The sequence below is a fragment of the Leptosomus discolor genome, unplaced genomic scaffold, assembly GCF_034619465.1.
Source record: "Leptosomus discolor isolate bLepDis1 unplaced genomic scaffold, bLepDis1.hap2 HAP2_SCAFFOLD_93, whole genome shotgun sequence".
Lineage (NCBI taxonomy): Eukaryota > Metazoa > Chordata > Aves > Leptosomiformes > Leptosomidae > Leptosomus > Leptosomus discolor.
The window spans coordinates 385,374-407,146 of NW_028237874.1; the positions used below are offsets into that span (position 1 = coordinate 385,374).

At 52.3% G+C, this 21,773-nt stretch overlaps 1 protein-coding gene across 2 annotated transcripts; it reads left to right on the top strand.

Moving 5' to 3' along the window:
- The first annotated feature begins 5,037 nt into the window (after positions 1 to 5,037).
- NCOA5 (nuclear receptor coactivator 5) lies at positions 5,038 to 21,184 on the top strand. 2 transcript variants are annotated; one of them, XM_086481248.1, is made up of 9 exons: positions 5,038 to 5,200; positions 5,715 to 5,822; positions 9,783 to 9,849; positions 13,298 to 13,675; positions 13,930 to 14,045; positions 14,196 to 14,322; positions 16,279 to 16,478; positions 18,450 to 18,773; positions 19,186 to 21,184. In XM_086481248.1, the coding sequence occupies exons 1-9, from the start codon at positions 5,038 to 5,040 to the stop codon at positions 19,833 to 19,835; spliced, it is 2,133 nt and encodes a 710-aa protein (XP_086337374.1). In that variant the 3' UTR covers positions 19,836 to 21,184. The 2 variants fall into 2 exon arrangements, with proteins under 2 accessions (XP_086337374.1, XP_009952125.1); XM_009953823.2 differs by lacking the exons at positions 5,038 to 5,200; positions 5,715 to 5,822 and having other exon boundaries at positions 9,780 to 9,849; positions 13,930 to 14,049; positions 14,152 to 14,322; positions 19,186 to 19,469; positions 19,509 to 21,184.
- The last annotated feature ends 589 nt before the right edge of the window (positions 21,185 to 21,773 follow it).

Below are 21,773 nucleotides of genomic sequence, written 5' to 3' on the forward strand. Positions count from 1 at the left end.
AGCGCTGCGCCCCGCTCCGCAGCCGCCCGCCCTATAACGCCTCGGCCCGTTCCCGCCCAGGAAGGGGGCGTTGGGCCGCCCGCCACCGCCCCCGGGGCTTCCCCGCGCAGCGCCGGGCCCAGGGCCGAGCCCGCGGGTCCGCTCCCCGCCCGCCCTCCCGCATCCCGGGTGCAGCCTGGGGGAACCCGCTCCGGCCTCCTGCCGCCGTCCCGGCGGGGAGCAGCCATCCCTGCTGGGACACCCGGGCCTCGGCCCCCCGCCTGCACCCGGGGTCTCGGCAGAGGTGCTGGGCGTCTCTGCGCAGTGGCTGTACGTGAACCCTGGGGAGGGAAGCTGCTCCTGCCGGCTCCCTGCCAGCCCTGCAGTGCCACTGCCCTGCCTGTGCCTTCCCGGGGTGGCCGAGGTACAGGCAAGGCTGGGGGTCGGCTGCAGGCCATAGTAAGAGAGCATTTGTTCTGCCTTGCTGGCTCGTTCCTGAGGAAGAAGCTCGAGGTTTCACTTCCATTTTCCCAACGGTAATGCAAAGCTGTGGCCCTGGAGAGCCCCTCATCACTGCCCACAGGCCCTGGCCTCTGCATGGAGTCCCCACAAATACGTCAGCCCAGAAACGGGAAGGGGCAGAAGCGCTGGAGGCCTGGCTGTGCCTCTGGCCAGCCACCCACCTCCGGCTCAGTTCCCTCGGAAGAGTCCCCAGGCAGTCCCCAGGGAAGTTCCAGGCTCCTCTGCCCACTCTGGAGACTTTCCCTGGACACCCCTTCCCACCACGGTGTGTGGCCAGGCAGGGAGCAGCAAGCCTCTCAGCATCCCTTGGTGCCCTGGTCACACCCCATGCCGCTGCCCCGTCCCCCCACGCCATCACTGCAGCCACAGCCCTTCCCGGCCACGGCTGCGGCCTCAGCCCCAGCCCGCAGCCCGCCAGCCGTGCGTGGCCGGCTGCCGGCGGCCTTCACCGGGTGGCTCCTGCTCGGGCACGGCGGCCGGCGGGAGGGGAGGCCGCGTGCATCCCCGAGGGCATCGCGGGGCGGGCAGCGGTGGGAGCCACATGCTCTGGATTCCCCAGCCTGCCGACGCTTCCCAGAACTGAGTCACTCGAGAGCACGAAGGGTCCCGGGGGAGCCTCGAGGGCAGCAGCCAGGAGGGAGAGGTGGGGAGGGGATTTCTGGGCCCGGCTCCCGCGGGGCCGGCCTGGGAAGTCCCCGCAGTCCCGGGCACCGGCCCCGCGGGAGGACGCGCCAGCGGCTCCGGGCTGCGAGTGCTCCCGGCGCTCGGGCCGCAGCGGCTCGGGGGCGGCGGGGCCCGCTGCTCCCTGCCTGGCAGGAGCCCCCGGTCCGCGCAGCCCGCCCGGCTCCCGGCGCCCGCACAGCCGAGCAGGGCAGTGCCGGCCCCGCCACTCGTGGGGGGCAGCCACGGAGCCCGACCCTTGCGCTGGGCGGGGGCGCGGCAGCAACGGCGGGGGCCCGGCCCGGTCCCGGCCCGCCTCGCCTCGCGCGGGGTCTGGTGGCGCCACCCAGCGGCCTCGCCCAGCTGTCCTCCCTCCGGACTACAACTCCCATCCTGCCTTGCGGCGGCGGCTCGCGGGGCACGCCGGGCCCAGGCGAGGCGTGTATCCGCGCACGCCGGGCCTGTGCCTCGGCAGGCATGGCGGCTGATGGGGCGTCAGCGCGCCGCGCCGTAAAGCGCGAGGCGTCGCCCCCACCCCTGCAGCGCTCCCCCTCCGCTTTGCGACGGCGCTGTGCGGCAGCGGCGGTTGGCGCCTTTGTCCAGGCGGGCGGCGGCCTGAGGCGGAGCGGGCCCGGCGCGGCGGTAAGTCTGCGGGCGGGGCCCCGCGGCTCCGGCGCGGCCGTGCGCGGGGCGCTCGCGTACAGGGCGTGCCACAGAGAACGTCGCGGGGAACCGAGTCTTCCCCGGCCGCCGGGCCGGGCCGGGCGTTCCCCGCGGCCTGCGGGTGGGCCGCGCCTCCGCCTCACCGCCCGGCGCGTCCGGGAAGCGGCAGCCGAGAGCACGGGCTCGCTGGAGCTCCTCTGCTCCCCCCGCGGGGTTACCGGAGCTGCCAAGCGCCCCAGCCACGGTGTGCAGCGGGGGGTTCCGCAGCGACGGGGAGCGCAGCCTTGGGAGCGGCCGCCAGCGGAGCGTCGGGCGGGTGGCTTTCCTCGCCGCTGCCGGGGGAAGCTGCAGCGGTGGCGGCCGGAGCAGGGAGCGGGCCCGAGCGGCTGTGCGCGGCCTGGCCCGCGTTCCCGCGGCGGCAGCGCGGCCCTCGGGGAGGGAGGCCTGGGCGTTGTCGCTGTTAACGCTCTCGCTGCCCGCCCTCCTGGGTGCGGAGAACCAGGGCGAGCGGGTGCTGGTGCTGCCCGAGAACGGCCCTCCCGGCCCCGGGCCTGGCTTTTGGGAGTGTGGCGGGGGCGGCTGCCCGGGAGGTGCCGAGAGCCCGTGCTGGTGGGAAGCTCACCGCTCCTCAGCAGCGTTCCTGCCGGCGGGGGCTGGTGGGTTGGCCCTGCCTTGGCCAGGATCTTCTTGAGGACTTCTGTGTCCTGTTCCACTCGTGTCAGGGTAGTTTCAGCATCTTGCTTTAGCTGTGTCTTGCTCTGTGAAGCTGCAGCACTGTTAATAAATAACTTTGGGTTTAAATATAAGATTTTTAGAGAAATGTGTCTTTAATTAACTTCCAGAGGATTTATTGGCATGTGAGTTGGTGTGAGCTGTCCTGTTGCAGGAACCTGCTCAGCCTAGCCATTGGCTTCTGCACGGGGGATCGGCACCTTGAAGCTGCCCCGGTGCATGGCTGGCCTCTCCGGCCGCATTAGTAGAAAAAGACCTAATGTGGAAGTTAGTCGTCTACTTGGTGTAGCGTGCCTAAAGCTGGGACAATTCATGTATTCTGGTCTTATGGTTACTAAATGGCCCTTAGTGTGATGTAATCTGCCAAGCAGAATGTGGTAGGAGGCGGTAAATGCTCTAATGTCAAAGTTCTCCAGTAATCCCGCCCATCTGAACGTTTGGGACTCACTGAGTCACTTTGAAAGTGACCTGCGAGTGGAGAAACACTCCGTTTTTCTTTGTAGGGAAAGCTCTTGTCTCCAGCCAGCCCCTGCTGTCCCCGCCGTTAAGAAAAAAAGGAATTTCTTGCTGCTTTGCACGCTGAGGCGAGGTGTCTGCAAGCCGTGGTTACGGGTCTTGTTGCTGCCCGTTCGCTGTGCGGGATGCCCCGAGGCCTCCCACACGGGCCCCGCTGCCGGAGCAAGTGCTCGCAGGGCTCCGAGCCCCATCCCTGGTAGCGCCTGAGATCCAGCTGGAGAAGGCAGTGACAGCTGGGTCCAGCTCCGATGTCACCCTGCTCCCCAGGGGAACTTGGGCTGGGCAGGTCTTCCCAGGGTTTAGAGCCACTTGATCATTTTGGGAAGGTTTTGAAAACTACTTCCTCCTTAACGGAGGAGAATGTGAGCTGCAATAGTGGAACAGAAGAGAAATCTAGTGCTTCCATACAGAAAAGTGGGATGAGATTTGGGACTTCTGATGGGGAAGGTAAAACTGTGTGTGTGGATGAACTTACAGGAGGATTGAGGCAAATAGGGTAGGAAGAAAATTACTTTCTTTGGTTCTGGTTTGAGTGCTGGGGGGTTTTCCCTGCTCCCTGCTCTGGCAGTTCAGTTCATTTTAAAAAGTTTAATAGACTGGGAGGCATTCTATGCCTTCCGTCCCTGCAGGGTCTCCTAACAGGAGGAGAAAAGCGATGTGGATGTAAAGTTGATTGATGTTAAAAAAATAAAAAATAAAAAATTGTCTCAAATCTGGAGTAGATGTGTTTTTCGTGCCAGTTAAGTGTGTAAAAGTATTTATGTAAAACAATTTTATATTTTTTGTCACTTGACTTGTTTACTCAGAGGCTACTTCAGTCATAACGAGTATAGGTTGCTGTTAGGGAGTGCGGTGGTTGGAGGCTCCTCGTGATTAACAGGAGAAGTTTTTGTTGATATACACGATTCCGTCAGGTTTCTTGCACGTTACAAACAGAAAATCCCATCCTGCATTCCTGTCCATGAATGTTTAGGAAGTATGACAACTTTGGTTTTCAAACTTTCAAGTTAATCATGAAAGTTTCAGTGTTTTTCTTTTTAAGCTTTATGCAATGGTGACTTCTAAAACGTGAAGCCTGGGTGGGGTTTGGTGGGGTTTTTGTTAGCTTGGTAGAGTTTGTGATGTTGGGGTTCTGGTGGTTGTGGTTTGTTGCTGTAATTCTTTGGGTGAGTTTGTGCAGTGAAAGTTGCTGACTGCTCCAGCTTTGCAGCAGTGTGGGCTAACGGGGCGCACCTTAGCCGTGCTGGGGGAGGTGAGCTAGCAGTACAGTGCTTGTGTGGGGTGGTTCAATTCTCAGCTGTGGACCCGTCTTCTGTGGGAGCTGACGTCTTGATTGGGACGTGGATGTGCTGTCCAGTGGGAGCGCAGATGAGAAATGTTGTTTCTTGGTGTGGGAAAGGGAAGATTTCGCATTTAGTGAAGTGGCCCAAGGGCGGTCCCTTGAGAGCGACTAAATGGCACTTCACAGTGCCTTGTTCAAAGCCCGCGCTGAGACACGTGGGCCCTGTTACGCAGTGTGCCGAGGAGTGCTTCCCTTCTGCTTCCTGAAGTGTTGCATAAATGTCAACGCTTCCCACCAGGGGACTGAAGAAATAGATATGACAACAGCGGGCGTATTGAAAAGCTTTACGTTAAGACATTTTAGTGGAAAATGAGTTTTATTTGTATCTTAGTTTGGAGTTAAACCATTAGAACTTATCTGCAAAATCATTAGGTTTGCTACCTTTCAGTGTTGCAGAAAAGCTCAACCGGAATGCTGCGGTATACGTTGGTGCCAGACCTCTGGGTCCCTTGTATTGAGATTTCTCTGGAGTGAAGCTTGCGGCAAGCAGACCCAGTTGGCATCTAGGCTGCAAAGCTGTTAAACTTAATCTTGTTCCAGTTTAATTTTAATGTCATGGATTGAAATTATATGCATGGCCGTTTCTCTTTTTTGCGAAGAGTTGGATTTGGAGCGAAAGCAAAATGGCTCGAGGACGCAAGAGCAATAGCATCAAACAGAGCGACTTCACTAACAGCACCAACCCTCAGGATTTAGAGAGAAGACTTTTTGTCGGCAATTTGCCCACAGACCACATGACTCGTGAAGAAATGGAAGAAATATTTTCAAAATATGGCAAAATCAGGGGTTAGTATATTATCTTATGCCTTTTTGTGGCTGGGAATTCAGTGAAAAATATAACTTTGATGCTTGTCAAATTTGATGGTGATGAAAGGAGTGACTAATGTCGTTCCTGAAAAGTGACCTTTTAATGGTAATTTTCTCCGAAAAAGTGATTCCTTCAGTACAGCTGAAACGTAATGGGTATATATCAGCTATGTCTTAGCTTTCGGGGTGTGGTGTGATGTTACAACACTCTCTCAAGTGACTTCATAGTCTCTTAATCAAATCTTGGTCACTTCATGGGCTGTATTTCGGTCCCTGCCTTGTCAGAAAGACGTTGATCTACGAAATGTATTTCAGAGTCTTTAAGCTCTGCATTTCGATCCTGGTAGATTTGGTTTTTCCCAGGAAACTTGCGTAGTTGTTTCTGGGTAGAGCCCCGTTGCTTGTTCACCTGGTGGGGTTAGGTGATGCCTGGGTGTGGGTTAGTGCTGTCCCTTAGTTGTAACCGGTCTTGCCCTGCTGTTAACTTTTCCAGCCCTCAGCATGTACCATGGCTATGGGTTCGTGCAGTATGACCGTCTAGAAGATGTCCAGGCCGCTCTGGACGGTGAGAAGGGTCGCCTTTATAAAGGGTATAGATTAGGTAAGGAAAACTGATCGGTGCTCTCCCTCTGACCCCAGCATGCGTTCCGGTAGAAAGAGTGCTCTTGTTTAAAGCTCTCCGACAGAGCGCTGTGGGAGACGTGCCTGGTGTTAGTCTAAAGTCACTTTCACCAGGTACGTATGGGCCTTCTGGGTTATTTGTTGCAAGTGCTGTGTGGTTCATCTTGCTGCCGAGGTCTTACTCTGAACTCATTGTTGTGTGTTGGTGTTTGAAAAGCTCTAGGACCCCCTGGAAGAGACTGTTCAGCATGGAAGGCCTGGTCACTGAAACCTCATGCACATAGTTCTGAAAACACTTGTTAACCAGTATTTAGCTTCATCTTGACAGGTTTGGAGGGACTGCTTACAGCACTTAGTGTCTTGTTAGATAAGTAATCTTAATTTGGATTTTTTTGCACATGTGAGATCAGTGTGTAAGTAGTGCTATAAATACCAGGTGCTTTAAAAAGGCTGTTTTTGTAAGATGAAAATAATTCTGCTAAATATGCTCGGAGCAAACTTAAACAGAAATGAATGGTTAGAAATCTAAGAGTAACCTATTAAATGCAAGGAAATAAATTACTTTCAAAGTAAGCCTAAGCTAATTTGAAGAAAAACAGTTTGACTTATAAAGGAACAAAAGGAGCAATAAATAATAACTTGTGGAAAGGTGTGTGTACAGTAACAAATAGGAACCTGAGGACTGAAACGGAGGCAAGTAGACAAGGAGGGCAGAAGGATACAGGAAGAAATTAGAGACAGCATTGTCCAAGTGTAGCAGCTTAAATAGGAGCAACTGCAGCTGCTGCAGAACCTGAGGTGTAACTGTCTGGCAGCGCTAACATTTCTAACTGGAAAGGACCAGCTAGTCCTCAGTTAACGTTTCTGCTGTCTGTTTTTGAAGAGGCAGAAGGTGTTTTTAATATAACTTCCATTTCAGTAGCAAAATAAAAAAGGTAAAACAGCAGCTACCAAAACTAGACTTCTCAAAAAATAATTAAGTCCAACATCTGTGAGGCTCAGTGGAATGAAGACCTGCCCAGGCTCTTAATGTGGTTTTCCACAGGCCTTGGAAAACCAGGGAGTTTCCGGGGGCCTAGCAGAGCGCTGCAGATGTGCCAATGGGCAGCATAAATGGGATGAGCCTGGCTCAGCCCCGCTAACAAAGGGATTCTTTCACCTGACACTCAGCAAGAAGGGAATTAATTAATGCCAGTCAAAATAAATTGTGTCAAACTAACTTGTGATGCTTTATGGCTGAAAGTGGCAAATGGCTGATGTGAAAGACTTCTGTAAGAAGTTTGTGGTTAAGAAACTAGAACAGTCAAAACCAACAGAGGGTTAAAGGATTTTCGAATGAACCTCAGTGTAAGACAAATGGAATTGCTCAGTGCTTTGAGGGGTCTTCCGGAAAAATTGATTCCTGGCCATACAGTGCGTTTATAAACGACTTGAAGAAAACCCACCCAATCCTGTTTTAGAAAGAGTGCAGTAACGAAGATGGAGTCACTGGTGTTGAAATGACCTGGACTTCTTCCGAAGCTGGATGCAGGCAGAACTGAGCTTTCAGTAAAGCCGAAAGGGAAGGTCTGCACGCAGCAAGACTGCTTTTGTCATCCTTAGCTGTGCAAAACACAGATTTGTAAGGAGGGAGGTTTTGGTACCTGTGGGTTTTTGCTGCTGGAATACTGTGTGCAGTTCTGGTATGCCTGGTTCAAAAAGGATGATGCTAAATTGGAGGAGCCTCAGAAAAACCTGAAGAAGGCTTAAAAAGTTGAAGAACAAGCCCTAGCAAAAGCCTCAAGATAAAGGAGTGGTGTGATCTGTGTGTTACAGACAGACCTGGAGATAAGTGAGTTAATCTGATAGGCATAGGTACGACAAGTCCTTAAATGGAAATAAACAGTTGTCTTTGACAGCAAAGTAATTTGTTTCTGCAATAGCTTACTGGAGCTTTGGTGGTTTCTGTGCTCTGAAGACTTTTAAATTGGATTGGGTTGTTTTGCTAAAAGATAAGCTCTAGTTCAATGCCACTGCTGCACCTGAGATAGGAATGGGACTCCAGAAACCCTTGTCACCTGTGTTTATTCAGAAGGCTGCACTGTGTGGTCACAGTGGCCCTGTCATCTCAAAATCCTACAGGACAGAAGACTTTTTTTTTTTTTCTCTGAAGTTTTGTCAGTGTTCAAATACTTAACCTGTAAATGCTGTTGGCCTTAAATAAAATGTTATTAAATCCATTCATTTTGCACAAGAGAAGGATCCCTGTCAGAGGTGGTTTTTTTCTTCTAGTAAAATATTTTTGTTCAGATTTAAGTACTTTTTTTAATTTGAAAGAAATGTATGATATTGAGTGTAAAAATCATAATAGGTTTCTGCAATGGCATCGTAAAACAGAAAATAAAAGTAATCTTAAACCAAAGAAAGCAGATAGCGTCTTGCTTAAAGATAACTTTTGACTTTAAGGGGAAAAAATTTCTCAGCTAAAAATAAATGCAAGGAGAACAGTCACTTCAGTTGTGCAGTCTGAGTATTAAATATCATTGCTAATAAGGCAATAAGGTAAAAGGCCCTGGGAGAGGTTAACTCCAGTGTTGCATTACACTAATACTTCCACAAATGCTTGGTAGGGTTTTTGTATCTTTAATGAGTAAAACCATGTAGGGAGCAGATGCCCATCAGACCTGGTTTGTGATGGTAGGCAGTGCAGCTGGGCTCGATCCTGGAGAGATGCTTTGTGGTCCTGTTGGCGTGGTCAGGGTGCGTTTGCAGCTGATGTTCACATTGCACTGGCTTCTCTCCCCCCACGAAAACAGAACACGCTGCTGCTTGATTGACAGCAAGAGCAGACATTAGAACTAATCCCTTAATTCTAATTTTAATCTTGAAAGTGGTGAAGGATAGTTTGGGAATTTAGAGAAGATGTTAAGACTCAGTCTGCCTAAAGACCCTGTGGCATGTTTATTCTCTTGCAAGAGCTTTGAAAGTAGTTAATGTAAATAGCCAATAAGAAATTTTAATTGTTGACAGATTCTCAGGGAGCAGATAGGACCTAGATTTGTCTCGTTCTTTTCCTGAAAAGACTCTCAGAGTAAAATGTCCGAAGTCACTTCTGTTTGTTCTTGCCCCCCTCCAGTACGTTTCTTCAATCAGCCGTTACGGAAGGCTTTGATTCTTCACATAGAACAATACGGGTCCCTACCAGTTCTGGGCAACTTCACTTTTTCTGTTGAGGACATGGCTCTGTTTCTTCAACTCTCTTCTTTGTGTTTCACTTCATGGTGTTTTTCATGGAGGTGCTCAGAAGCCAACCAGTTTTCAAATTTCTGGTCTGTTCCATCAGCTTGCATCACGTTAACAGTGGTGCTTTGAATGCACCATGTTGACTTCATAAGGAGCTTGTGCTTCTGGTGCCTTGGACCCCATGTCCTCGGTGGCGGAGGCTGTACAACTTAGCGCTGCAGCAGTCCCTTGGAAGGCAGTTGCACGTGCCACTTGAGAACCCTTGGATTATTTTCAACAAGGGTAGCGGCATGCTCCATTGAACAGGACTGGCTGTGAAATTAAGACTCTGCTGGCCATCAGCTTCCTTCCTCGGAGGTTTTCAGACTCTGCTTTTTCTCCTAGAGTCCATGAGTCGCTTTCTGCTCGCTCATAGACTGCAGAAGAAAGAGGTTCTCTTATGGAATGAAGAGTCTGGATGTAGGCCTGAAAGTAAAGGGTTAAAACTGCACCCAAGCTGTCCACCCTATTTTGAAGTCAGAGAAATCCATGAAAATTTCATTATGTTGTACTATCTAAACTTAATAAAAGATTGTCAAAGTGACAATGTCTGTCTGCTGAATGGATTTTCTTGCACCATCTGGATGTTGTTGAGCTTAAGTTGCTTTCGTTTGAATTGTGCTGATGATCTTTTTTTTGTTCCATAGCATTGAACAGATGGGTTGATTATTCTTTACAGATATTAAGAAAGCAGTGGAAAGAAGAAATATGAGTAAGGCTTCATCAAGGTCCAGTCCGGCACGAAGGTAAAGTACCTGGAAGCAGTGAGTTGTACTGGGAAGGTCAGGCTTTTAGGGCACGAGCCCAGCGGCCTGTGCTAAATGTCTGTGTCTCTTCCCTACTGCCACCTCCCCAGTCAAATGGAGATGCTCAGCCGAGACAGTGGGACATGGCTGCTCCACCTCTGAGAGCCTTTCTGGCGCTGATGCCTCAGGAGGCACGAGGTTCCCCTCGTGCCTGCTGCTGTTACTACAGCTAGGCGTTGGGGTTTGCAGCACAGGTTGTAAGAGACTTGTGAGGAAGAAAAGACTTGGCGTTTGCTCCTGCCCCAAGTATCAGAGAAGCCGAGGCATATCTAGAGAACACCAAGGGGCTGTAGCGTTCCCAGTGCCATGCTGCAGAGGACGTTGGGATCTTGCCTCTTCTGATGCCAAAATCTTCCGGTGCTGACACGAGACTGGAAAAGAGCACATGAGCGAAATGCAAGACAGAGCAAACGTCTGCGTGTGCTTGCGTTGTTGGTACCTGGAACCAGTCCCCTCCTGCACAGTTCGAGGGACATGTGTCTGGCAGCTTCTGGTGCCCAGCCCTCCGCAGGCACAGTGTGCGCAGCTCCAGCACGTCCTCTGTGCGTGAAGTCACAGGCAAGCGGTGAAGACATGGACCGTCCTGTCGCAGGAAGACTATTTCAGTTTCCTTTCCCAGGCGTTTCTAGGGAGTGCACAAAGACGTGCCGTGGTGATGGTTTGGTATAAGATGGGTATCTTCTGTGCCTGTGCTGTACAGCTTTCCACACAAAGGAGCGTTGTATCTTGGACTTGAGGAAAATCAAGCTCTCTCATGTCTGTTGTGCTCTGCTAACTTGACCTGTTAAATTACCAAAAATGAGGAAAAAGTGCAACTAGCAGGATGTCTGGCACCAAAAAACAGATAATGAGTACCTGCAATTCTTGGCATCATCTAGGTCTTTTGTGTGTGCTGCACGTACCCTGCACAGGGCCAGATGCGCTTGCAGAGACCGGCGTGAGGGAATCGAGCCTGGGAAATGCTTCAGGCGCATTCGCTGGGGGTTCCCACGGCAAACCTTGGGCCTGGGCAGTGTCAGGTGTGCTCGGAGCTGGTGGGAGCACCCCAAGCATACTGCAAGTACCTGAGCAGCAGGCACTGGTGGCCCATCTTTGGCCTCGGTGGCACCCCCAGTGCCTAACACTGAAGGTGCCGGGCAGCACTGTGCGTGTGGGAGGCAGGCACCTACGCTGTGAGCACTGGTCCTTGGGACAAGCAGCAGGCACTGATGCCACGGGCATTGGGACCTGTGTCATCCTGCATCTATGCAAGAGCAGATGCCCACGTCACGGGCCCTAAGGAGCACTGGAGGTGCCTGAGCTGCGGGCACCGGGCTGCGGACTGAACTACTGCCACGGCTGCCAGAGGCTTTGGTGGCGCTGTGGCAGGCACTGGATTCCAGCTGGCCCTGCAGACACTGTGGCCATCCCATGTCGCTAGCACCAGGTCCCAAGCAGCACCGTGGGCACGGGTGGCGATGAGGTCACGGCCATCGAGTCCCGGGCCCAGCTGCGGACAGTGGACTCTGGACCGTGCTGCAGGCGTGCGAACGACGGCTGCTGACGCCGGGGTGTGGAGGCCCGCGCTGCGCCGCGGGCGGCGGTGCTGATGCCGCAGGAGTCGGACCGTGGCGACGGTGTGGAAGCAGGAGGCTGCTGTGCCTTTGTGCTGCTGCCTCTGCGAGCAGCAGGGCAGCGATGCAGGAGCAAGAGCAGAGGGGACCCGCGCCACGTCGGTGCTTCGGTTGCAGTTGTGCGTTGTTCATTCTGGATATTTTGTCTCTGCGGATAATGAATGTGGCCTGTTCTGGTCACCCCCACTCCATCTGGAATAAATGTCGTATGCCAAACACGCTGCATCTGGCTGTTTTGCTCTGTAGTCTTACAGCTACAGAAAGGTCAGTTACTCGATATCTGTTAGAGCAAATCAGAAGTTTCCCCTGAGCCTCTGCCATCGTTCATTGTAGGCTGGGGGGAAGGGGGCGATGACGTGTCTGTCTCATGGGATGTGGTTTCAATACAGGTCACGAACAAAAAGTGGATTTGCGTGTCCAAGAGGCTGAGGGAGTTTACACTGGTTTTGTGCAAATACAGTGTTTCTTTTCCAGGAGGAGGCTCTCTGTGCTCTTGGTGGCAACTCTATAGTTTGTCCCAAGGTCTGTTTTGTATCTGACACAAAACCGGAGTGCCAGTGCTCCCGAGTACCCCCAGCACAGCTGGGTGCCTGACCACCGCCGTCCCTGCACGGGCTCTGCACCTCCGTCTCGTTACTGTCCGCTCTACCTGACACTGAACTTGGGCACGTCTGACTGGCTGCTCCCTCTGTGCTCTCCGGGTGACTACGGCGTGAATGCACTGTGGTGGAAGCAGACTGATGTTCCGCTTATCTTTGATAAGCCAGATTAGGCTGGTAGAGGACTCTCAAAGTCTGTCAAGTTTTGGAAATAAAAAGATTCAAAAAACTGGGTTTTTTCTGATGGTTGTCAGTATCTTGGGGAAAGAACATTTCAAACACGTGAAGCTCAGTAGTTCCTCTGCAAGATTTTTTTACATTTGGCTTAGACTACAGTGAAGTTATGCTTTTTTCTGGAAAACAAAAATATGACCTGGAAAAAAACATACTGTTTTGGAAACGGATGAAGACTGGAGCGTTATTCTTCCTTGCCTCTGAAGACAGTGCAGTGCAAAGTCTGAATGAGATGGATCATTCAGATATGACGGAGAAGCCTGTTGCTCCAGAGGATGCGGTGCTGGTGAGGTTTAGTACCCTCTTAACATGGAGCATCATAAACTGGCTTTTCTGCAGAAACTATCCCATCAAATCCAGGACACGGCAGTAGCTGTCACTGCTTTCTGCTAGCAGCACAAACCCAACTGCAACACGGAACCTACAGCATCTTTGGTCACAACAAGCTCCTGCTTTAGTCGTATGCCAATAACAAATTATCTCAGGTATTCTGTCATTGACTAGTGAATTTGATGGATCCCTTGAATGCTCCTGACTGTTGCATATTTGTGGGTATTAGGCTATGGCACCTTGAATTCTGTCAAAGAATTTGCAAAAACGTGTTTGATAGATGATCTGTGACTGACGTTGGAGGTTGGAGGCCTTGAAATGTTGGTTTCCAAGGTGCCTGTTCACTTCTTCCACAGGTGCTCTACACTTTCAGTGGTGCTCCATTAAGGAGCTTTCTAGGTCTTGTTTGGCTATGATAAGCCTTGGTATTAAGAAGCTTCTCCAGGCTGCTTTAACAAATACATTTTTTGGGCAGTTCTTGCTGTTGTGGGGTAGGAGGGAGGATTCGGCTGCGGAGAGAAGGGCTGCTTTGGCACCTCAGGTAAGAGATCTAGGGATAACCGTACTCGTGGCGTCAGCAGTCTGATGGAATTTCCCTGATGTTTTCCTCAGGGAGCCGTATGCCTACGGGGATGGCCGAGATGCCAGACGTGACCGCTCCCCTCTTCGGGGGAGCCCACGGAGAGACCCTAGAGATGGCAGGGATGGCAGAAATGGGCGAGATGCCAGAGACACTCGAGACATTCGAGCTAGAGACATGCGTGACGCCAGAGACCATAGGGACCCACGGGACCTGCGAGACCCACGAGATATCCGGGATCCAAGAGACTTGCGGGACCCTCGTGATGTTAGAGATCTTCGTGACCCACGGGAGCCGCTGTATGATCGATACAGGGATCCACGGGATATGAGGAATCCACGAGATGTGAGGGACCCACGGGATATGAGGGATCCATGGGATATGAGAGACCCTCGGGACCCTTTGTACAGGTAATCTCTGTGGGATTGCATTTGCTGACGTGTTTTTATGGTGTTCCTACCTCGATGGTTGCTCTGGTTGGGGTGCATCAGGCATTTAAGATAAGGAAGTTGCTCTGGCTGGGGACAATTGGGTGCCTGCTTTGTGTCTTTTGAGAGGCGGGCAGGTACTGCAGAAATGGGGGGGGGGGGGGGTGCGTTGGCCCAAGTTACCGTGTGAGACTGCTGGAGCATGGAAACCCTTGCTTCTTCTGTAAATGTTCTAGACGAGATGAAGCTTATGACCGTTACCTTCGCCTTGAGGACTACTATCGGCGGAAGGATGACTCTTACTACGACCGTTACAAAGAGCATTTTGACAGAGCGCCGGTGAATTCGGAAGGTGAGTACCTGTGACACCTCAGTGGGCAGGTTCACAGCCTCCTCTGGGAGGATGCGGGAGATGCCTGCGGTGCCAAGCGTGCTGCATTCTGTGGCGCCCTGAGCAGGTCCAGAGGTCTTTGTTTGCTCTGTCCTGGTGGTTTGCTTTCAGACCGTCTGAAGCGTGAGGAGCGGCGCCGAGAGGAGCTGTACCGTCAGTACTATGAGGAAATCAAGAGACGGTTCGATGCAGAGAGACCCGTGGATTGTTCTGTGATAGTGGTGAATAAACAGACAAAGTAAGAAAATAGTTATGACCAGTTTTATTATTGCATGGTAGAAGATGGAATTAGACTTAATCCTGCCTTGAGACCGTTTGTCTTACAGGTTGCTCTTGAGGAATGTGGCTCTAGAGCCCTCAGAAAGCTAGAGTTCCTGTTGCTGTTCTGGGAATATGTGTTGATGAGGTGGAGAAATGTTGTATCTTGTGCATTACTTTAATTTCCTCCTTGTCACACATCACTCTACCTCCTGCTGGTACTGTTCTACCTACTCTTCCTATCAGCCTACGGCCGCGACAGCTGGTAGTGGCCTGTACTTGCTACTCGCAGCTGGAATGACGCGGCACTCGGTCACACGGGGCCAGCCGGCCGATAGGACAGAGCAGCTGTCAGGGGGGTGGCGGGGGCGTGTTCGCTTCAGAGCTCCTGCCAGATCCAGTCGTTACCATTAACCCAACGTGCAAGAAATACGAAATCACTGCGGGGAGTAGTCACCCACGATTTCAAAAGCGTGTGTGAGTAGTGACCAGGGTGGTCGCGTGTGGCAGTCTGAACGTGACTGAGGTGACGGGGTGGGCGATGTGTTGGGAGGCCGGTACGCCTGTGCCTGGCACAGTGGGAGGGGGGCTGTAACAGTGGCACCAGTCTGATGTCTGTATCTTGACGGGTAAATATATTGAAGACTACCAAATATGTAAATCATAGATCTGGCTTGGAGTCTGAAGAAAAGGTTTGTCAAGGGGAAATTTAAAGCTCTGTCTCCTTATCCCTTTGGAAAAAAGATCAAGAGTTGCTTTCACTTAACTTTGCTATATCTGTGAGGCAGAAGGAGAGACCTGGCGCTTGCCTGCTCTGGTGATAGAAGACTGAACAGGAAATCGGAACGAGCAGTGAAACTAGAAATAAACCTCCGTGGTTTGCTTTTAATGGAGTTGATTACCTATTGAAGCAAATCTTGGAGGGAAATTTTAGATTCTTTATCCCTTGGTGACTAAAAGTCTTTGGAAGATATTCTAATAGACCACAAGTTATTGTACTTGATACAGGGAGATATTTTTTGTGCAAGAGGATCAGCTTAATCCCCTAAGAATCGTTTTGGTGTGTAACAGCTACAGACCTTAAGAGCTGGAGCGTGTAAATCTTGGGTATTGAAGCACTGGTGTCGCCTGCTGTAGACCTGTTGAAAGATGACTCCGAATGACTTAGATACATGATCGATGTAACTCAGAAATCTCGTTAAGCTGGTGGGGGGCAACAGTTTTGGTCTGCATTCAAAGGCAGTAAGTTGAACCTCCTTCAAAAGGTGTAGGGGCACACAGACTGAGTCTCTCAGAATGCGTGTGCAGTTGGTGTTGCAGGTTTGGTACTGAGTAAGAAAAGCCTTGAAAACTTTCAACTCGGGATGTGAGCTGTGGTCTGTGCTCAGAACGGGCAGTCTGCAGGCCAGTGGGTGCAGGAACAGCGGATCCATAGGGGCTGCGTTGGTACTGGGCTAGAGCAGAAAGCAGCTGGCAGAGCGAAAGAGCAAGGTGATGCGGAGTGAGGCACGTCTGAACGGCGACGATGCTGAACACAGCACAAGTGACCAACTTCTGTCGGTTGGCTCTGCGCTGTGTACGCCTTGGATACCCGCAGGCATGAATTACCTCACTTAATGAGTTCAGTTTAAACTCGGTTTTTATGTAAACAAATTTATAATCGTATAATTCCCTTTGCAGACACTCTTGTTTCTCCACTAAGCTAAGGCTTGATTTGTAATTCATTTCAGTGGAACTGAAATGACTGCTTCAGATCAAAATAAGATCTTTTATAGTATTGTAATGAAATTGCTTCAATACTGTCCTGTTAAACAACATGGGGTTTGGCAAGCCATCAGAAAAGCGAATCTAAGATGATGGAGAGGGCGAATGTGCCAGGGTTTCTGTTTCTGTACGTGACTGACTTGCTAAACTCTGCTGGCTTTGTTTGTGGTAGGGAGTACGCGGAGTCAGTGGGGCGGAAGGTGCGGGATCTGGGCATGGTAGTGGACCTGATCTTCCTCAACACAGAGATGTCACTGACGCAAGCCCTGGACGACGTGAGCAGAGGAGGGTCTCCTTTTGCCATTGTCATCACCCAGCAGCATCAAGTTCACCGCTCTTGCACTGTGAACATCATGTTTGGCACCCCACAAGGTACGGAGGTCTCGGTAGGCCGTGTAGCTGTGTGGGTGCTCTGTACCGCTCCGAGTGCTGCGTTAGGTCACTGTTTTTCAAGCAGCATCACACAGGACAAAGTTCATCCTTGCTGTGACATAAGGCGTTAGTGGCTTGACACAGTGTCATCAGTGTGGATATCATTATTTACAAGCTTCCATGATGTTTTATTTGTCCCTTGTCAAAAGGACCCTGATCTTTGCTGAGAGGGAATCTCCGCTGCATTCTTAGCACCAGCCTTTGCACCTCAGGGCAGGTCATGAACCCCAGCTCTAGAAATTACTGCGTTGCCTCAGCGGGTTCTGAGTAACACCCGTCCAACCTCAGCTTGTCACTTGTTGCTCTCAAAGAGCGTGTTTAGAATGTGACAAATTACAGGACAGATTTTAAAACCAAATGTGATTTAAGGAAAACGGAATAAGGGTAGCGTGTGTGGTCACGGTAAATGTCTGGTCGTGGAACTGGGAAGAATTATAAAAGGAACTATGAAGCGATCGGGTATACATGCTCCACCCTTGTAGCGCCTTTTACACGTGTCACATCACTTTCCATCTCAGGGTGTGACTTGGTTGTGAGTGTGAGGGTGGGTGTAGGTATTGAAAAAAGGTCTTGTCAGGACCCGATCTCGGAAGCGGCCTTTTGCTCTGATCCCGGCCCGCCCACATACTCCGTTTACACAGGGGGCTTGTTTGGCCACAGTTGAGCTTTCAAAGGTTATTTCTCCTTGTTGCGTTCTCAAGTAATGTTTTGTGAGGCTCATCTGGGAGAGTGAACTTCTGAAGGCGCAGTCGCTGGTTTTTGTGTGCTTACCGACTGAAGAAGCCCAACTTCTTGTAACGTGGGATAGGAGGGCACCCTCCTTCCTGCAGAAATACAGCTCACGCACACTTCCCCTGGGCTTTCCGCTGCCCTTGGTTTTAACTCTTAGCTCCTTTGATTTACACCTGTCCTCCCACCAAAGCTTCTCTTCTTTGCTGGATCCAATGGTGTACCCGGTCTGGTAAGAACCCCAGTCATGAGCTCACCCACCGCTCTTTCCAGAGATTAAATAGGATCGCTTGGACCGCACGCAGCCAACTTTCCATTCACCTTAGTTTCAGGAACTCTTTCACAACTTGTGCAAAAAGCCCGGGTTCCCGTTATGAGGAAGAGGGTGGCAGGATTTGATGTTCTGCAGGTGCGAACAGTGCCCAGAGATTTGGACACTTTTTGGAAGATAAAAGCTCTTTTGATCTCCCTGCTTAAATCTGCATTCAGGGGAACGTTTGTGTGTGCGCTTTGTGAGGTGGAAATAATGACCTCAAAAACTTCCAAAGGCAACTGCAAAAACCAAACCCAAACAGCGCTGGAATTGACGGTTGTTTGTTGTGTTACAGAACAACGTGGTTGCTGCATATTGCCCCAGAGTAGCAAGCGTAAGCAGCAACGTGACCTTGAGGCAGTGCTGCTTTCCTCCCCAGCTCCTGTGTACGCACACGCTGTGTTAGGGCAGTGGCAGTACAGAACCAAGAGGCGTTCCCATCGCTGTCCTCCTCTGGGAAGCTTTAGCAGCCTTCAGAGGGCAAGCTTGGGATCTGTCCATGGGTTTGGCAGTAGAATGGCTAGAGCTGCCTCCTCTTGGAGCACGGAGAATTTCTGTGAGAGGTAGAGGGAGCTGCTTTGCCTTTTAACTGGGTGAGAGGCAAGAAAGACGTTTCTTGGCCTGATAGGACGTCTCCTCAGAGCCCTCAGCTACGGAGGAAAAGGAGAGCCTTGCTGGGCGATAGCCTGGAGCCTTCTGTTGGCTTAGGGAGTTGAACTGGTGCTGTGTGGCTCAGAAGCTCCCCCAGTCCACACTCACGATCCCAAAGCGGTGCTGCCTGCTGAGTGAGGTGTGCTGGTGTGCGTGAGGTGAGGTGCCTCCCGTTCGCGGCGCTTCGGGGACTTAAAACGTTCCTTTTCCTTGTGCAGAGCACCGCAACATGCCCCAGGCTGATGCCATGGTGCTGGTGGCGAGGAATTATGAGCGCTACAAAACAGAGTCGCGGGAGAAGGAGCGCGAGGAGATCGCCCGGCAGGCTGCCAAGATGGCAGATGAAGCTGTTCTGCAGGAGCGGGAGCGCCCACCCCCCATGGAGGAGGGTGTCAGAGGAGGTCACCCTCCGGGGATCCAGACTCTCTTGAACCTGCTGGCAGACAACCGCTATCTAACTGCTGAGGAGACCGATAAAGTGATTAATTACTTGAGAGACCGGAAGGAACGATTGCTGAGGGGAAGCACCGACTCTCTGCAGGGTAGGCCTCTCAGCCCCAGACCAGGCTGTTCATCGTGCGGTCTGTGGGCCGGGACAGGAGATTGGTCCTGGGATTGCAGAGGAGGCCCAGGGTTGTAAGGACCTCGCAGGGCACCTCTTTTTGTTGAGATGGTCGTGTCCTCGGGAGCGCTGGGACGATTCAGATCTTTGATGTGAAACAACATTTGTACTGGGTTCTCTCGGGCAAACCACGGCGCCGCCGTAACTGGTTTGGCTGCTACAGAGGGCAGCGGGTCTGCCAATGGGTCTGGGCTCTCCAGAGCTGTGCCACTCCTGTTCAGAGGGTGGGTGGTCACTGATGCATGTGTCTTTGGTAGCTGCTTCATAGTGTTCTTTAGGTGCCGCTTCAAGGGCATCTGCAGAGCTTTAACCCTCTTTCCTTTCTTCCCCAGCATCTGTGTCCAGACAGTCTTTGGGGGCACCTTCAGGATCATCGCTGGGTAGTCAGTCCAGCCTTCCAAGCTCTCAGGCTCATCAAGGCTCGCAGCCTCTGGTCTCTGCTCCTTCTGTGCCGGTGTCCTCTTCTAATCCTCAGCAGGAGCTTCAAGCAAAAATCCTCAGTCTCTTCAACAGCGGGGCGGCAGCAGCTGCTGTAGCAAACAGCGGCTCCGCGGCCTCTGTGGGCGCTTCGGGTGGCACTCCGAACCAGAACTTTGCGAACATGGCCAGCGGTCAGGCCCGGGCAGCCCAGATGAGTGCTGGAAATTTAAACCAGGCCCAGCAGAGATTGCAGACTCCAAGCACGCAGCTTCCTGCTCTTCAAGGCCCCTCAAGAAATGCAGGTCCAAGACCTGGAGCTCCTCCGCAAGCTCAGTCACTCTATGGTCAGCACCAAAATCGCCTCCCTGCGCCTGGCAATGTACCTGCTCAAAGGCCAGTATCCTCTGGTATCAACTTTGACAACCCCAGTGTGCAGAAAGCCTTGGACACCCTTATCCAGAGCGGTCCTGCACTCTCCCACCTCGTGAGCCAAACAGTGGCCCAGGGGCGAGCAGGGTCCTCAGCCCAGCAACCTATGGGTTCCTACCAGCGGCACTATTAAAGCTGAGCTGTCAGGCCCTTTCCCCTCCCCTCTGCCATTCCATACATATAGCTGTTTAAAGAGTCTCCTGTCCTTGACACGGGACAAATGCCCCTGGATTTGCATGTCCTCTCCGCTTCGGCGAGAGCGTACGCCAGTGGCATTGCTGCTGACTGTTGCTAGCGCTGCCCTTCCTCGCCCTGGTCTGGTTAGCAGTGTTTGGAGAAGTACCCTCGATTTTCTCAGCGGCACGATGTGCTGAGAGCCGCTTTGGATAACCAGCTGTTCTGTCCAGCCCCAGAGGCTGCTGCACTGACAGTCCTTCTGTTTTTTCCTCACTCCTGGTAGCTGCTGCATCTTCACCTTGCAGTGCAGTCTGGTCTTAGGATGACCTTAGTATCATTTTGGGTCAGTGGCTTTGAGGAAATAGAGGGCTGAACGAGGCGATATGCTGCCTGGGCCTTCCTGGAGACCCACCTTTTTGGAACGGGCACTATTTTTCTTTGGATTCCTTTTTTTATTTCTTTTTTTTTAACGGCATGTAAGCCAGTTTGAAAGTACAGTGGTAGCGCTAGCAGCTGCAGTTATGAAGCACATGCCTGACCACTGCTCAGTAACCCAGGGCCGTGCCGGTTGGTCCTGCCCTCGCGGGGGTATCGTGCCCGGGCAGAGGAGCTCCTCACCTCGCCCGGCTCACGGAGACTGGCAGCTGTGGGCCGAGGGCTGCGGCGTGTCTGAAACACAAGAGCTTCCAGCCAAGGCAGAGATTTCGGGTGGCCTGTCCATTTTCCTGCACCAAGTAGTGGGTGTTAAGATCAATCTGTTAAGTTGGGCACATACATTTCCTTGTCGTACGGTCTCGCTTTGGGATGGTTGGGTGCCGTAGCCCATCAGCTCAGCCGCAGCCACACTGGTGTGCTGCTGGCCCTCCCGCGGGAAATCCCGCAGCCGGTTGCCAGGTGAACGTCTGCTCTCTGAAACTTCATCTCGCTGTCGGTTGGTGTTTGTCTATCTGATGTGCAGAGGCAGTGCCAAGATGCAATACCACAATTTTTTACATGTTTTTCAACACTTCGGTAGCTGCAGCGGACCAGTTGAGTGTAAAATCGGGCAGTGATTCCTCACTGTGTTTTTAACCAGTAACATACTTTGATACCAGCACACAGAACCTCTGAACTATGTGGTTGTCCCCGTCATGGCCTTCTTGGAGTCCATAGGCTTCCTGCAGAGGGCCAAAAGAAGCTAAGAAAGCAGTGTTCTTGGAGCAGAGGGTTTTCTTTGTCCCAGGTGGTTTGTGTTGTAGCATTTTTTTTTCTCTCTGTGCTGTTAACAAGAGGACATTACTTTCTAATAAAAAGGCAGGAAAAACATTTTGTTGCATTTTTGACACTTGACAGCTCAAGTGCTGTTGGGACACAGCGTTTGCCGTTACTCTTCTCTTGCAGAGAAGAGGGTCGGGCGCTGCCCAGCGCTGGGTGCTCAGCATGAACCGTACAGCCCTGCTGCGGCCCGCTGCGAGCGCGGCGTGGTCTGTCCCCGTTGGCGGCACTTCGGAGGTGAAGCACCTCGTGGGGGCTTGTTCTCGCAGAGCGCGCGGGTGGTCTTGGGCGGAGCAGTGCCGGTGCCCGTGGAGGGACCCGCGGGGGTGAGCAGTGCGGGGCCCCTCCTGCCCCTGGGGGTGGGAGGGCAGGGGGTGCACTCGGGCCAGCGGCGAGCTGCTCAGTGGCCGTGCCGCAGTCGCGGTTAACGCTGCGTAAGTCGGGGCTGCCGGGCTGTGGGCGCTGAGCGCCGGCTGGCCTTGGCCTCGTGCTGCCGTGACTGAGCAACCTGAAACTGAGTGGGAGTGTGTCTGTCTGCCGTCGCCCCTCCTCCAGTCTCTTTTTGTTAAGGTGCCTTCCTCTGTCTCTGCAGACAGGTAGAGCACCTTTGCTGGGGCGACGGGAAATTTGCGTGAGCTTA